This window comes from Oncorhynchus masou, chromosome 27 (genome assembly GCF_036934945.1).
Source record: "Oncorhynchus masou masou isolate Uvic2021 chromosome 27, UVic_Omas_1.1, whole genome shotgun sequence".
In the NCBI taxonomy this organism is placed as follows: domain Eukaryota; kingdom Metazoa; phylum Chordata; class Actinopteri; order Salmoniformes; family Salmonidae; genus Oncorhynchus; species Oncorhynchus masou.
Genome location: NC_088238.1, coordinates 31528833 through 31543587, shown reverse-complemented (window position 1 = coordinate 31543587; position 14755 = coordinate 31528833). Strand labels below are relative to the sequence as shown.

Sequence of the window (14755 nt, the reverse complement as noted above, 5' to 3'; positions counted from 1 at the left end):
AAGTCCCTACAATACACAACGCAGTCGCAGACTGGTGGGAATGGCTTATTTCAATGCTGTCTGTGGGACATTGAATGACTTTTAACAGAGCTGGTGGATAGCTGCTCCATTATTTTATCTCTCTAGAAAGGTGTCAATTTAGCTTGAACATGGAGGCTCTAATCCCCGTTATAAACAAGCTTCAAGATGTCTTCAATACGGTGGGAGCAGACATAATACAGCTGCCGCAGATAGCAGTCGTTGGAACCCAGGTGAAATCCTTCCCCTTAGTTGTCAAAATAGGGCTATCTGCTTGGCTCTTCACATGACCCTGAAAGATAGCTAGCTACATGCGTTGCTATCTATCCAGCTATTTTGTGTTCGAGGTTTTCATTATGTTCGGGCAAAACATCAGGATTTCTGAAAATGAGCCATTGAACTGGAGCGTGGTGCAGTTAAAAATACACCTCTTTCTATTCTGCTTGTGCACGAGTTAGTTGGGTGGCTATTATTGGTGTGCATGTGTTAACAGACAGCTGGAATGTTCCATTTGACCCGGGCAAAGCCTGCTTTTTGGCAGTAGCCATTATGAGGAACACCTGTCAATTACTGTAGGACCATTTTTTTTTAGATCATCTTCATGATCAGTTCTCCTAAAGTCATGTCACCACCACCTTATGTGCCATATTATTTTGTAACACTGCTGTTCTCAGATCTGTCCTTATGTGATAGCTGTTAACCCAACTCCATGATGTGACATAATGTGATGCCTGTCTCCAGAGCAGTGGGAAGAGCTCTGTGTTGGAGAGCCTGGTTGGCAAGGACATGCTGCCCCGTGGGACAGGTGTAGTGACCCGCCGGCCACTCATCCTACAGCTAGTCCATGTGGATCCTGGAGATGGCAGGAACATGAAAGATGAGAATGGTACGTAGTCCTACCTGGGATGGAACACCACCATATGTGAGCACACTGACTGACCACTAACCGTGTGTGTGTGTGTGTGTGTGCGTGCGTGCGTGCGTGCGTGCGTGCGTGCGTGCGTGCGTGATTCCCCATTCTGTATTTTCAGACCACTTTGTGTCATTGTTTCTGACCTGCCATCCATGTTGTTGTTTTGCAACCCTTCAGACCAATTGTACCATTACATACTTCAGCAAGTCGTGAAACTCAGAAGATCACACGCTTGCTACTGTATCATGTTAAACCCTGAGGGAGCTGTTTTTGCAATAACCACATTGTTGAAAATAGGAGCTGAAACTTCCTCTTTCTCTGACTGCAGACCCCACAACGTGGACAAACACGTAACAATGTATACCTGCCTCCCTTGACTGTTATTAGGGACCTGTAGAACAGACCGTCCACACCTGAACATGTAGTCTATCTAGGGTTATTCCTTCGATGATTGTGATCATAGAGATGCTATTAATATAGTATTCTGATCTATGATTGTGATCCTGTGTGGCTCAGTTGGAAGAGCGTTGTACTTGCAAAGCAAAGTGCTGTGGGTTCGATTCCCACGGGGGCTGCCCATATGTCAAATGTATGCACGTATGACTAAGCTGCTTTGGATAAAAGTGTCAGCTAAATGGCATGTAGGACACATAATATTATTGATAGCTCTCCCTTATTCCATTACCTTATTTTGGTTAGGTGAAAATGTGTATCTAAACCGTGTGTTATTGTATTCCACAGGCGTGGAAGGAGATGAATGGGGCAAGTTCTTACACACCAAAAACAAGGTATGACTCATCTCAAACATTGCTACGTGTTGCTTCTCATGCCATTCTGTTTTCTGTGTTGTTGATTGAAGAAAATCTACATGAACAAAGCTGGTCTTTTCAGATCTACCCAGACTTCAGTGAAATCAGGCAGGAAATTGAAAATGAAACGGAAAGAATTTCCGGTATTAACAAGGTAAGACAATCGCAGTGTAATTATTTAGCACCTCATAAATTGATCTCTTTCACATCATACGTCCCTAACAATTTCAACAAAGCTAGTCATTGTTTGTCATTGTATTTCCTATAGGGGATCAGCGATGAGCCTATTCACTTGAAGATTTTCTCTCCTAATGTGGTGAACCTCACTCTGGTGGATCTACCCGGCATCACCAAGGTAACAGTGACTGGAGATGGACTGTACTAAGTGTCTGCGCTGCATAGGAGAACCTAGAAGCCGAGCAGACATGCAGAGCTTGATACACTAAAAGACCCCCCTCCTCCCACCAACCCTACAGGTCCCAGTGGGCGACCAGCCCCAAGACATAGAGGTGCAGATCAGAGAGCTGATCCTGAAGCACATCTCCAACCCCAACTCCATCATCCTGGCTGTGACCGCTGCCAACACAGACATGGCCACCTCAGAGGCCCTCAAAGTGGCCCGTGAGGTCGATCCCGACGGTCAGTACTGGGTTTGACTTTTTTCCCGCATATCTCGTTGATGGGAACAGTTTGGATGTCAGGGTTTTGACATCAATGTAAAAGGGCTATAATGCTCATTTTCATCCACAGTGTTTGGGCAGCCACTTATCTCTCTCTGCGACTTGTAAAAGTGTATGGTGTGTACAGTATGTTGTGTTGGACTCATTTCTGTAGTCTGTTGTTGTGTACAGGCAGGAGGACACTGGCGGTGGTGACCAAGCTGGACTTGATGGACGCTGGTACTGATGCTATGGATGCCCTGCTGGGCCGGGTCATCCCTGTCAAACTGGGCCTCATCGGAGTGGTCAACAGGTCTGGCATTATACTCTACTGTAGCGCGTTACATTCACTCCCAATAGTAGCCTCTACTCTACCTTATCTAAAAATGAACATTAGCTGAAATCGGTCTTGTGCTACCGTGAAGCCGACACGTCTCTGTCTGGTTCACGCAGGAGTCAGTTGGACATCAACAATAAGAAGTCAGTGAGCGATGCCATCCGAGATGAACATGCTTTCCTGCAGAAGAAGTATCCCTCTCTCGCTAATCGAAATGGAACCAAGTATCTGTCCAGGACTCTGAACAGGTGAGAATGTTATTGTTCCCTCCATACTGCAGTTTAGTATAAGTATTACATAAGCACATCAGGAATGGTAGTAGCAACTACAGTAGTGACTTCTAACAACACTTGCCAGGAAATGTTCTTAACTCTGATCAGCCAATAAATCACAAAGTGCAGCCTACTTTATCTAATGGAAGTTTTAGATCTCAGATATGGTGCCCATGGAATTACCACTATTCGAATGGAATTCTGTCATAGGAATTTCAAGGTGAACAAAAGAGAAGAGCAGTCACAGATCAAGGCAATCAAAAAATCTATCCGATTTATTACAAGTTACGGCAGGAAGACTCCTCCAGCACAGAAGCAGAGAAAATGTATAACTGGTCATCACTAAGAAGGTCCTTACAGTGCATTCTGAAAATATTCAGAAACGTAGACTTTTTTTCCACATTTTGTTACGTTAGAGCCTTATTCTAAAATTGATTAAATTGTTTTTTTCCCCCTCATCAATCTACACACAATACCCCACAATGACAATTTTTTTGTGCTAATCTAGGTCCTGAGCTCTCTGGAGCAGGTTTTCATCAAAGATCTCTCTGTACTTTGCTCCGATCCTGACTAGTCTCCCAGTCCCTGCCGCTGAAAAACATCCCCACAGCATGATGCTGCCACCACCATGCTTCACCGTAGGAATGGTGCCAGGTTTCCTCGAGACTTGACGCTTTGCATTCAGGCCAAAGAGTTCAATATTGGTTTCATCAGACCAGAGAATCCTGTTTCTCATGGTCTGAGAGTTCATTAGGTGCCTTTTGGCAAACTCCAAGCATGCTGTCATGTGCCTTTTACTGAGGAGTGGCTTCCATCTGGCCACTACCATAAAGGCCTGATTGGTGGAGTGCTGCAGAGATGGTTGTCTTTCTGAAAGGTTCTCCCATTTCCACAGAGGAACTCTGGAGCTCTGTCAGAGTGATCATGGGGTTCTTGTTCACCTCCCTGACCAAGGCACACCTCCCCCGATTGCCCAGTTTGACCGGGGGGCGGCCAGCTCTAGGAAGAGTCTTGGTGGTTCCAAACTTCTTCCATTTAAGAATGATTGAGGCCACTGTGTTCTTAGGGACCTTCAATGCTGCAGACATTTTTTGGTACCCTTCCCCAGATCTGTGCCTCAACACAATGCTGTCTCTGAGCTCTATGGACAATTCCAAAAATATGGCTTGGTTTTTGCTCTGACATGCACTGTCAACTGTGGGACCTTAATAGACAGGTGTGTGCCTTTCCAAATCATGTCCAATCAATTGAATCTACCACAGGTGGACTCCAATCAAGTTGTAGAAACATCTCAAGGATGATCAATGGAAACAGGATGCACTTGAGTTCAATTTCGAGTCTCATAGCAAAGGGTCTGAATACTTAACAATATGTAAATATTTTTCTTTTTTTTTCTTCTCAAAATTAGAAAAAAAAATGTTTTGTCATTATGGGGTATTGTGTGTAGATTGATAATGAGAAAAAAACGATGTAATCCATTTTAGAATAAGGCTGTATGTAACGTAACAAAAGGGTATGAATACTTTCCGAATGCACTGTATAACCTAATCAGCTGACAACTGTTCTGTAAACACCAGTCAAGAGACTTGTAGGAAATCAAAACAAAAGACCAGTGACTTTGTCAGCTGCTACAGAATCACACAGTGTTCACAGACAATACAATAATAATCACTGTGTCCTCAGTCCTTGTACCTCCAGTCTAGCGTCAATCACTATCAACAGATATGAGTTTAATCCATAACATTCAGCATCGAGTCTAGTGACCATCAACCCGAGTGTCACAAACAGAACACTGGAAATCATGTGTAATACAGAAAGGTAAATGTCATACTTAACTAAACATGAACTTTATTCATCTTAAATATTCTCATTACAGTAACCTACTGTATCTATTGAAACTTCAAGGTCTCAGATACTGTGCCCATAGAATTAGAACTATTAGATTGGAATTGCCATTCAAGTGCCATTGAAATCAATGTTCTGTGATTCTATTTCTCCTGTCCCTGCTAGGTTACTGATGCACCACATCAGAGACTGTCTACCGGAGCTGAAAACGCGTATCAACGTGCTGGCGGCCCAGTACCAGTCCCTGTTGAGCAGCTACGGCCAGCCCGTTGAGGACCAGAATGCCACCCTTCTGCAGCTCATAACCAAATTCGCTGCAGAGTACTGCCACACTATCGAGGGCACTGCCAAGTACATTGAGACGGCCGAGCTGTGAGTAATAGTACCGTCTCTATTCCACAAGGTGGTGCCGATGTCTGGGCAAAATGCCTGTGAAAACCCAGATGCACTTTTTTTTTTAAACCTTTTAACTAGGCAAGTCAGTTAAGAACAAATTCTTATTTTCAATGACCGCCTAGGAACAGTGGGTTAACTGCTTTTTTCAGGGGCAGAATGATAGATTTTTACCTTGTCAGCTCGGGGATTCGATCTTGCAACCTTTTACTAGTCCAACGCTCTAACCACTAGGCTACCTGCCCCCTCTACACTTCATGTAGTAGTAGTACCTGTATTATGAAATGCTTGAGATGAGTTTGAGTGTTGGCACTATTACTTTGATTCATAGTAGCACATCATGTTTGTCACACCATGTCAACTTGATCTATCCTCTTGTTTTGCAGATGCGGTGGTGCCAGAATCTGTTACATTTTTCACGAGACTTTTGGGCGAACATTAGAGTCCGTGGATCCCCTAGGAGGACTCAACACCATAGACATCCTGACCGCCATCAGGAACGCCACTGTGAGTAGAAGTTCTGAGACCTTCTTCTCTCCTTCTAACAACAGTATTGACCAAAGAGTGGGCATACCTTCAAACTAGGGGAATGAATAAATAGTAATCAGTGTCTTCCTATCAATGCTACTTTGTCGGAACAACACACGGTACATGTCTGTCTCTACTCTAATTTCTCTCTCGCTCTCTCCCTCTTTCATTCTCTCTCTAGGGCCCTCGCCCATCTCTGTTTGTGCCCGAGGTGTCGTTTGAGCTGCTGGTGAAGAAGCAGGTGAAGAGACTGGAGGAGCCCAGCCTGCGCTGTGTAGAGCTGGTCCATGAGGAGATGCAGAGGATCATCCAGCACTGCAGCAACTACAGCACACAGGTAGACACTGTGCGCGCAGACACGCACAACACACGCACAGTCTTGTATAACTAACCTTGTGGGAACACACAATTCAGTCCCGTTCAAAATACTATTTTCTCATAAACCTAACCCTTAACCTAACCATAACCCTAAACCTAGCCTAGCCTAGCTCCTAACCCTAACCCTAAAACCAACCCTAGCTCCTAACCCTAAACTTAATTCTCACCTTAACCCTAAACCCCATATAAATAGCATTTAACCTTGTGGGGACCAACAAAATGTCCCCAGTTGGTCATCTTTTTGTTTGTTTACTATTCTTGTGGGAACTTCTAGTCCCCACAAGTATAGTTAAACACACACACACACCTGATACCTGTGTTTTCCACAGGAGTTGTTGAGATTTCCAAAGCTCCATGATGCCATAGTAGAAGTGGTCACCTCTCTGCTCAGGAAAAGGCTGCCTATCACCAATGAGATGGTAAATTTAGGTTAAAACGGTTTAATGTGCACGTGGGTTGTTTGTATGCCAATTGCATCAGGTTATTATATCGCATCACATACCACTCTCTTACTCCAGGTGCATAATCTGGTGGCCATAGAGCTGGCCTACATCAACACCAAACACCCTGACTTTGCTGATGCCTGTGGGGTCATGAACAACAACATAGAGGTGACAGCTCATTACTGTTTCTCTTGACATGAATTCTGTATAATAATAATAGTTGTGTGATGTAATAATAATATAATGTACACTACCGGTCAAAAGATTGGACACACCTACTCATTCAAGGGTTTTTCTTTATTTTTACTGTTTTCTACATTGTAGAATAATAGTGGAGACATCAAAACTATGAAGTAACACATATGGAATCATGTAGTAACCAACAAAGTGTTAAACTCTGTCCTTTGGTCAGGAGTCCAAATTTGAGGTTTTTGGTTCCATCAGCCAGGTCTTTGATAGACGCGGTGTGGGTGAACAGATGATCTCTGCATGTGTGGTTCCCACCCATTCCATATGTACTATTTCATAGTTTTGATGTCTTCACTTTTTATTCTACAATGTACAAATAAAGAAAACCCCTTGAAGGAGTAGGTGTTTTAAAACTTTTGACGGGTAGTGTATGTCATTTAGTAGACGCTTTAAGCCAAAGCGACTTAGTCATGCGTGCATACATTTTACATATGGGTGGTACCGGGAATCAACTGAGCAAAAGAGGACATTGTGTGTTGTAAAAGTGATGTAACTTTCCTCCTTGCTGTCTGTGTCCTGTAGGAGTCGAGGAGAAACAGAATGAGAGAGCTGCCCACTGCCGTCCCCAGGGATAAGGTAACAAACTATCCACCGTACTTTGAATCACTTCTATAATACTCGAAACAAAATGGCTCCCATGCTCAATCTCTCCAGCTCTCTTTAATCGCAATGTAATACCAATTGTCCCTGGTCTTTTCCTCTTTACCTCTCCTGACTTCACAAGTCCCTTCACCATTCCTCCTCTCCTCTCTTCCTCTTAGTCAGTAGTTAATGGTCCAGTCGGCCAGCCTCCCAGTCCTACCGAGCCCCCTGCCTCTGTGGACGCGGAGGGTGCCAAGGTGGGGCATGGGTGTGGGCATGCTCCGTACTTCCTGCTGTGCTCTGCTCTGTGTGCTCAGTCTGCTCCCCAGCACTCATGCCCTCTCTTAACAATGTCCTCTCTGCCTTCTCCCTCTCTGTGCGTTTGAGCTTGGCTCTGACTTAAAGAGATTGGTTTGCGTTGTGGTTCTGCAACTTGTGGCACTAGATGCTGTAAAAACGGCTTTACATCTGATTGTTTGTGTTGTGTGTAACCTCAGCCTCCCGGAGCAGGGCCCCAGGGGGACCAGGAGGGGACAGGGAACTGGAGAGGCATGCTGAAGAAAGGGGATGAGGGGGCCCCTGGCTCTGGCCCCGCCAGCCCCCATAAGGGCCTTGCCGTCAACCTGCTGGACGTGGTGAGCGAACAATAATAAAGTTATTCGATTTCAAAATGCTGTGTGTTGCCCTTCAGTGATTGGCTGATGCTTCTCCTGCAGCCCGTTCCTGTTGCCAGGAAGTTGTCTTCTCGGGAGCAGCGTGACTGTGAGGTCATCGAGAGACTCATCAAGTCCTACTTTCTCATCGTCCGGAAAAACATCCAAGACAGGTGCATGTGTTTTCTGACACTGTCCCTCTCTTTTTGGGAAAGAGGAGACCTAGTCAGTTGCACAACTGAATGCATTGAACCGAAATGTGTCTTCTGCATTTAACCCAACCCCAGAGAGGGATTGTGGATGCCTTAATTGACATCCACAGTGCCCGGGGAGCAGTTGTTGTTTGGGTTTAAATGGCTTGCTCAAAGGCAGAGCGGCAGATTTTTTTTCTCACCTTGCCAGCTCGGGGATTTGAACCAGCAACCTTTCGGTTACTGGCTCAATGCTCTTAACCGCTAGGTTGCTTGCCACCCGTTTTATTTCTGCGCAGTGTTGAAGTCTAGAGGTATTTGCTCCCATTAGGCCAGCAGCTCAGATTTCTCCCTCCTTTCTTTCTCCCTCCTCTGTCCTGTAGCGTGCCTAAGGCAGTGATGCACTTCCTGGTGAACCATGTGAAGGACAGTCTGCAGAGTGAGCTGGTGGGTCAGCTCTATAAGTCTAGTCTTCTCAACGACCTGCTCACTGAGTCTGAGGACATGGCCCAGAGACGCAAGGAGGCTGCAGACATGCTAGAGGTTGGTACCTTAACCATGAACAGTGAGGTTTGACATACACTCAAACATTGGTACAGGAAGTAGATCGAAAAAGCAACAACTAGAGGTAGCACTTCAATATTATATTATTCACAACAAGCTTCATAGTCAAGTGTATCTCATTGTGTGTCCACAGGCTCTGCAGAAGGCCAGTCAGGTCATTGCTGAGATCAGAGAGACTCATCTGTGGTAAGGAGGAGAATTCCACTGAAGTCAATCTGTAATCTACTAATCATGTCTGGAAGACAGAAGGTGTGTGTCTACTTATCATGCCCGGAAGACTTGTGATTTGCCAATGTGAAAATGCACTGTTGTGGTTCACGTAAGTGTGTTGATTGAAACATGGTACTGGCTCACAGCTATGTTAAGGCTAAATACATATCATCGCTCAGCTGTATAAGAAACTGATACCTCATTAAGGCATATCTGTACTGTGTAGTTATAACCAAGAATGTTTATTATTTAGTTTTTTATTTATTTTTAACCTTGATTTAACTAGGCAAGTCAGTTAAGAACAAGTTCTTTATTTACGATGGAGGCCTACTCCGGCCAAACCCGGGCGACGCTGGGCCAATTGCGTGCCGCCCTGTGTGACTCCCAATCACGGCCGGATGTGATGCATCCTGGATTCGAACCAGGTACTGCAGTGACTTCTCTTTCACTGTTTGAAGGCCAAACCTGTCCTATCTTCAGCTGTCTGAGTGTAACACAACAGGGAGAGATTTAACCTCAGTTTCACACCCTAGCCTTCAACTGGAGAATATATCATTTGTGTAAATATTCTCCAGTTCACATACATTTGATACTGCCATCCCACATTGTTTATGAAAATGTATAACACTCCAAAATATACCGTAACCCTAAATATCTTTTATTTATTCAATGTATTTAAGTTATAATGTCAAAAGCACTGGTACCGCTTTCTATGTCATTTTATGTTTACAATGTGCAGGCAATATGTGGTGCATCCCTTAACGGGGAGAAAAGCACATGAATTTCACGTGAACTCGTGTGATTTTTATGTGAAGTTTTAATGTGATAACATGACAACATATGAAGCAACGTGATAACAGTTGAACACATGGGAAAACATGTTAAATAAATGTGACATGAGGATGCAACATGTTTGCGTGTGAAATTGTCATTGAGAATATATATAAAAAAAAAGGCATAATTGACATTCAAATTAAACAGTTCCGGTTTGTTCTGGAGACGTCCCCGAGAACGCTATTGTGTTTTTTTGTTGTTGTTGTTGAAGTTACTTGTATTTTTACAGCTAAGTGAAGGCGCTAACATTAAAAGACAGTATGCTGATTACTTGGGAATCAACCTCACTTGGGATTTGAACTCAAAACCTATTGGTTGATAATTACCTGAAGTTTGTGCTGCACCACCTGGTCTGTGGACCTAAGGGAGATAGATTATACATACAATGAGTTTACCAAACATTAGGAACACCTTCCTGATATTGAGTTGCAGTTTGCCTTTTTGCCCTCAGGACAGCCTCAATTCATCGGGACATGAACTCCACAAGGTGTCAAGCGTTCCACAGTGATGCTGGCCCATGTTGACGCCAATGCTTCCCACAGTTGCGTCAATTTGGCTGGGTGTCCTTTGGGTTGTGGACCATTCTTGATACAGGCAGGAAAAACCCAGCAGGGTTGCAGTTCTTGACACAAACCTGTCCGCCTGGCACCTACTATCACACTGTTCAAAAGCACTTACATTTTTCTTCTTTCACATTCACCTTCTGAATGGCACACATAACACAATCCATGTTTCAATTGTCTTAAGGCTTAAAAATCCTTCTTTAGCCTGTCTCCTCCCCTTCATCTACACTGATTGAAGTGGATATAACAAGTGACTTCAATAAGGGATCATAGCTTTCACCTGGTCAGTCTCTTGTCATGGAAAGAGCAGGTGTTCCTAATGTTTTGTCTACTCGGTGTATATTGGCACAAAAAAATTGTTGTACTTTGCCTAAAGTATATCGAGCAACTTGGTGTTATTTCTATAAAATGACAGTATTCTGTTATTTTTTTATGTACAATTCCGTTCAAAAGTTTGGGGTCACTTGGAAATGTCCTTGTTTTTGAAAGAAAAGCACTTTTTTGTCAATTTTAAAAGAACATCAAATTGATCAGAAATACAGTGTAGACATTGTTAATGTTGTAAAGGACTATTGATTTTCTTTTATGGAATATCTAAATAGGTGTACAGAGGCCTATTATCAGCAACCATCACTCCTGTGTTCCAATGGCACAGTGTGTTCGCTAATCCAAGATGATCATTTTAAAAGGCTCATCATTAGAAAACCCTTTTGCGCTTACGTTAGCACAGCTAAAAACTGTTGTCCTGATTAAAGAAGCAATAAAACTGGCTTTTAGACTAGTTGAGTATCTGAAGAATCAGACAAATACCTTTTTTCCGAAACTCGCCAGTCTATTCTTGTTCTGAGAAATGAAGGCTATTCCATGCAAGAAATTGCCAAGAAACTGAAGATCTCGTACAACGCTGTTCTACTCCCTTCACAGAACAACGCAAACTGGCGCTAACTGGGAGGCCCGGTGCACAACTGAGCGAGAGGACAAGTACATCAGTGTCTAGTTTGAGGAATAGACGCCTCACAAGTCCTCAACTGGCAGCTTCATTAAATAGTACCCGCAAAACACCAGTCTCAAATTCAACAGTGAAGAGGCGACTCCGAGATGCTGGCCTTCTAGGCAGGAATGTTAACACACTCTCAAAGAATAAGGGTATGGTGAGGGTGCACATTTGACCTCACATGGTACAGTTCGGTACCTTGTAGGTATATTGGGACATTTCTCTACCCAATATTTTGAATATAAGGTACAATTCAATGTGGGGCTCATTTGCATATTGGTCAAATACAGTGCCTTGCGAAAGTATTCGGCCCCCTTGAACTTTGCGACTTTTTGCCACATTTCAGGCTTCAAACATAAAGATATAAAACTGTATTTTTTTGTGAAGAATCAACAACAAGTGGGACACAATCATGAAGTGGAACGACATTTATTGGATATTTCAAACTTTTTTATCAAATCAAAAACTGAAAAATTGGGCGTGCAAAATTATTTAGCCCCTTTACTTTCAGTACAGCAAACTCTCTCCAGAAGTTCAGTGAGGATCTCTGAATGATCCAATGTTGACCTAAATGACTAATGATGATAAATACAATCCACCTGTGTGTAATCAAGTCTCCGTATAAATGCACCTGCACTGTGATAGTCTCAGAGGTCCGTTAAAAGCGCAGAGAGCATCATGAAGAACAAGGAACACACCAGGCAGGTCCGAGATACTGTTGTGAAGAAGTTTAAAGCCGGATTTGGATACAAAAAGATTTCCCAAGCTTTAAACATCCCAAGGAGCACTGTGCAAGCGATAATATTGAAATGGAAGGAGTATCAGACCACTGCAAATCTACCAAGACCTGGCCGTCCCTCTAAACTTTCAGCTCATACAAGGAGAAGACTGATCAGAGATGCAGCCAAGAGGCCCATGATCACTCTGGATGAACTGCAGAGATCTACAGCTGAGGTGGGAGACTCTGTCCATAGGACAACAATCAGTCGTATATTGCACAAATGTGGCCTTTATGGTAGAGTGGCAAGAAGAAAGCCATTTCTTAAAGATATCCATAAAAGGTGTTGTTTAAAGTTTGCCACAATCCACCTGGGAGACACACCAAACATGTGGAAGAAGGTGCTCTGGTCAGATGAAACCAAAATTGAATTTTTTGGCAACAATGCAAAACGTTATGTTTGGCGTAAAAGCAACACAGCTCATCACAATGAACACACCATCCCCACTGTCAAACATGGTGGTGGCAGCATCATGGTTTGGGCCTGCTTTTCTTCAGCAGGGACAGGGAAGATGGTTAAAATTGATGGGAAGATGGCTGGAGCCAAATACAGGACCATTCTGGAAGCGAACCTGATGGAGTCTGCAAAAGACCTGAGACTGGGACGGAGATTTGTCTTCCAACAAGACAATGATCCAAAACATAAAGCAAAATCTACAATGGAACGGTTCAAAAATAAACATATCCAGGTGTTAGAATGGCCAAGTCAAAGTCCAGACCTGAATCCAATCGAGAATCTGTGGAAAGAACTGAAAACTGCTGTTCACAAATGCTCTCCATCCAACCTCACTGAGCTCGAGCTGTTTTGCAAGGAGGAATGGGAAAAATTTTCAGTCTCTCGATGTGCAAAACTGATAGAGACATACCCCAAGCGACTTACAGCTGTAATCGTAGCAAAAGGTGGCGCTACAAAGTATTAACTTAAGGGGGCTGAATAATTTTGCACGCCCAATTTCTCAGTTTTTGATTTGTTAAAAAAGTTTGAAATATCCAATAAATCTCGTTCCACTTCATGATTGTGTCCCACTTGTTGTTGATTCTTCACAAAAAAATACAGTTTTATATCTTTATGTTTGAAGCCTAAAAGGTCGCAAAGTTCAAAGGGGCCGAATACTTTTGCAAGGCACTGTATGTGTATTTATGGCAACCATCAGTAGAAGTTTAAACGTTTGATGGTTTTGCCAATGTAAGTTGAGCACCTCCTTTGACATGGCAAACTTTGTAAGAGGATGTGTTTGTAATGAGCTGCACTGTGAAGAGGTTAGTGTGCATTTTCCAGTAACTTGATGGCAGCTTGTTGCTGTGAATTTGTCATTTCTTAACTGAAAACCATTTGTCAGTAAGTTTTTGTAAGATTCACAATAACTAACTGGAAAAACATTGTCAGTAACCTACAGTCAACTTGCTGCCACTAGCATTACATGCTAGTAACCTATTGTGTCTTCACTGAATCTTCTGTTGACAACATCACTTGCTGATTGACAGCATACTGTAACTGCAGCCTGTCAGAATATGCAGGCGTGGCTTTCAACTAGCTCTTTTTGGTCTCCCATGAGAAGGAATGTCGTCCCAGTTAATGTGGTCTGTTGTGTTCTGTTCATAAACACTAAGCTTGTGCGCTGTTGGTTATCCAGTCTTATTAAATGCTAACATAAGTGCACGTGATGTCAAAGATATTTTCCACCACACTTTGCAAATAAATTCATTAAAAATCCTACAATGTGATTTTCTGGATTTCTTTTTCTCATTTTGTCTGTCATAGTTGAAGTGTACCTATGGTGAAAATCACAGGCCTCTCATCTTTTTAAGTGGGAGAACTTGCACAATTGGTGGCTGACTAAATACTTTTTTGCCCCACTGTATATTCATTACTTATATATTAATTACTTATATATTAATTTAGCACTTAGCAAAAGAGTGCCATGTGCACTGTTATTTTAGTTATCAGTTAATCAGAGTATTTTCACATCATTGATTGTATTTCAGACCATTTGAGGGTTTTCTGTAGAGTTGTCTAATGTTGGTGGGGTATATTATTCTGCTTTAATGTTACTCCTGAATCACTACGATAAATATAATCGTTTTTCTTGAGTGTATTTTTGAACAAAGCTGAGATTTACTTTTAAGTCCCAAAGTGTAGGAATACAGGGTGAAATCAGATATTGACACAGACATGGTGGAGTAGCAGGAAGATCGGAATGCTGTTCAAATCCCAGGTAAGGACACAATAATAATTACTGTATAAATAAACATATACAATGTAATCATGTGTGTCAAATATCTAAGTTGAATACACTACGTTAAAAGCGCTGTGTATATCATAACTCATTTTTGTTTTCACGTGTACTGTTCCAAAAACACGATGTCAAGTGAAATTTCTTATGCGACATCGTGATTTTCTACATGCGAAATCATGTGGTTTTTCTGTAAGGGATTGCACTGTGCAGGCAATAATGTGTTATGTTGTACTGTAGTATTCTACGTGTGGTTAATAAATACATTTATTTAAATAACTTGTTGCTTTGTCTAATAATAATAATTG

The 14755-nt window shown here is 42.6% G+C and overlaps 1 protein-coding gene across 3 annotated transcripts; it reads left to right on the top strand.

Moving 5' to 3' along the window:
* Positions 1 to 39: 39 nt before the first annotated feature.
* LOC135515996 (dynamin-1-like protein) lies at positions 40 to 10050 on the top strand. Of its 3 annotated transcripts, XM_064939928.1 has the most exons (19): positions 44 to 251; positions 760 to 904; positions 1673 to 1719; positions 1823 to 1894; positions 2009 to 2095; positions 2217 to 2379; positions 2592 to 2712; positions 2853 to 2984; positions 5019 to 5225; positions 5633 to 5753; positions 5956 to 6111; positions 6482 to 6571; positions 6671 to 6763; positions 7367 to 7420; positions 7606 to 7683; positions 7924 to 8061; positions 8143 to 8252; positions 8654 to 8813; positions 8968 to 10050. In XM_064939928.1, the coding sequence occupies exons 1-19, from the start codon at positions 150 to 152 to the stop codon at positions 9022 to 9024; spliced, it is 2133 nt and encodes a 710-aa protein (XP_064796000.1). In that variant the 5' UTR covers positions 44 to 149; the 3' UTR covers positions 9025 to 10050. The 3 variants fall into 3 exon arrangements, with proteins under 3 accessions (XP_064795998.1, XP_064796000.1, XP_064795999.1); XM_064939926.1 differs by lacking the exon at positions 7606 to 7683 and having other exon boundaries at positions 40 to 251; XM_064939927.1 differs by lacking the exon at positions 7606 to 7683 and having other exon boundaries at positions 176 to 251; positions 765 to 904.
* The last annotated feature ends 4705 nt before the right edge of the window (positions 10051 to 14755 follow it).

Excerpts from the sequence above, each read along its gene's own strand:
- LOC135515996 (XM_064939928.1), top strand. The coding sequence starts at position 150 with ATGGAGGCTCTAATCCCCGTTATAAACAAGCTTCAAGATGTCTTCAAT. Across the intron at positions 2,380-2,591 it reads CCGTGAGGTCGATCCCGACG|GCAGGAGGACACTGGCGGTG; the intron begins GTCAGTACTGGG and ends TGTTGTGTACAG. Across the intron at positions 6,112-6,481 it reads GCAGCAACTACAGCACACAG|GAGTTGTTGAGATTTCCAAA; the intron begins GTAGACACTGTG and ends TGTTTTCCACAG.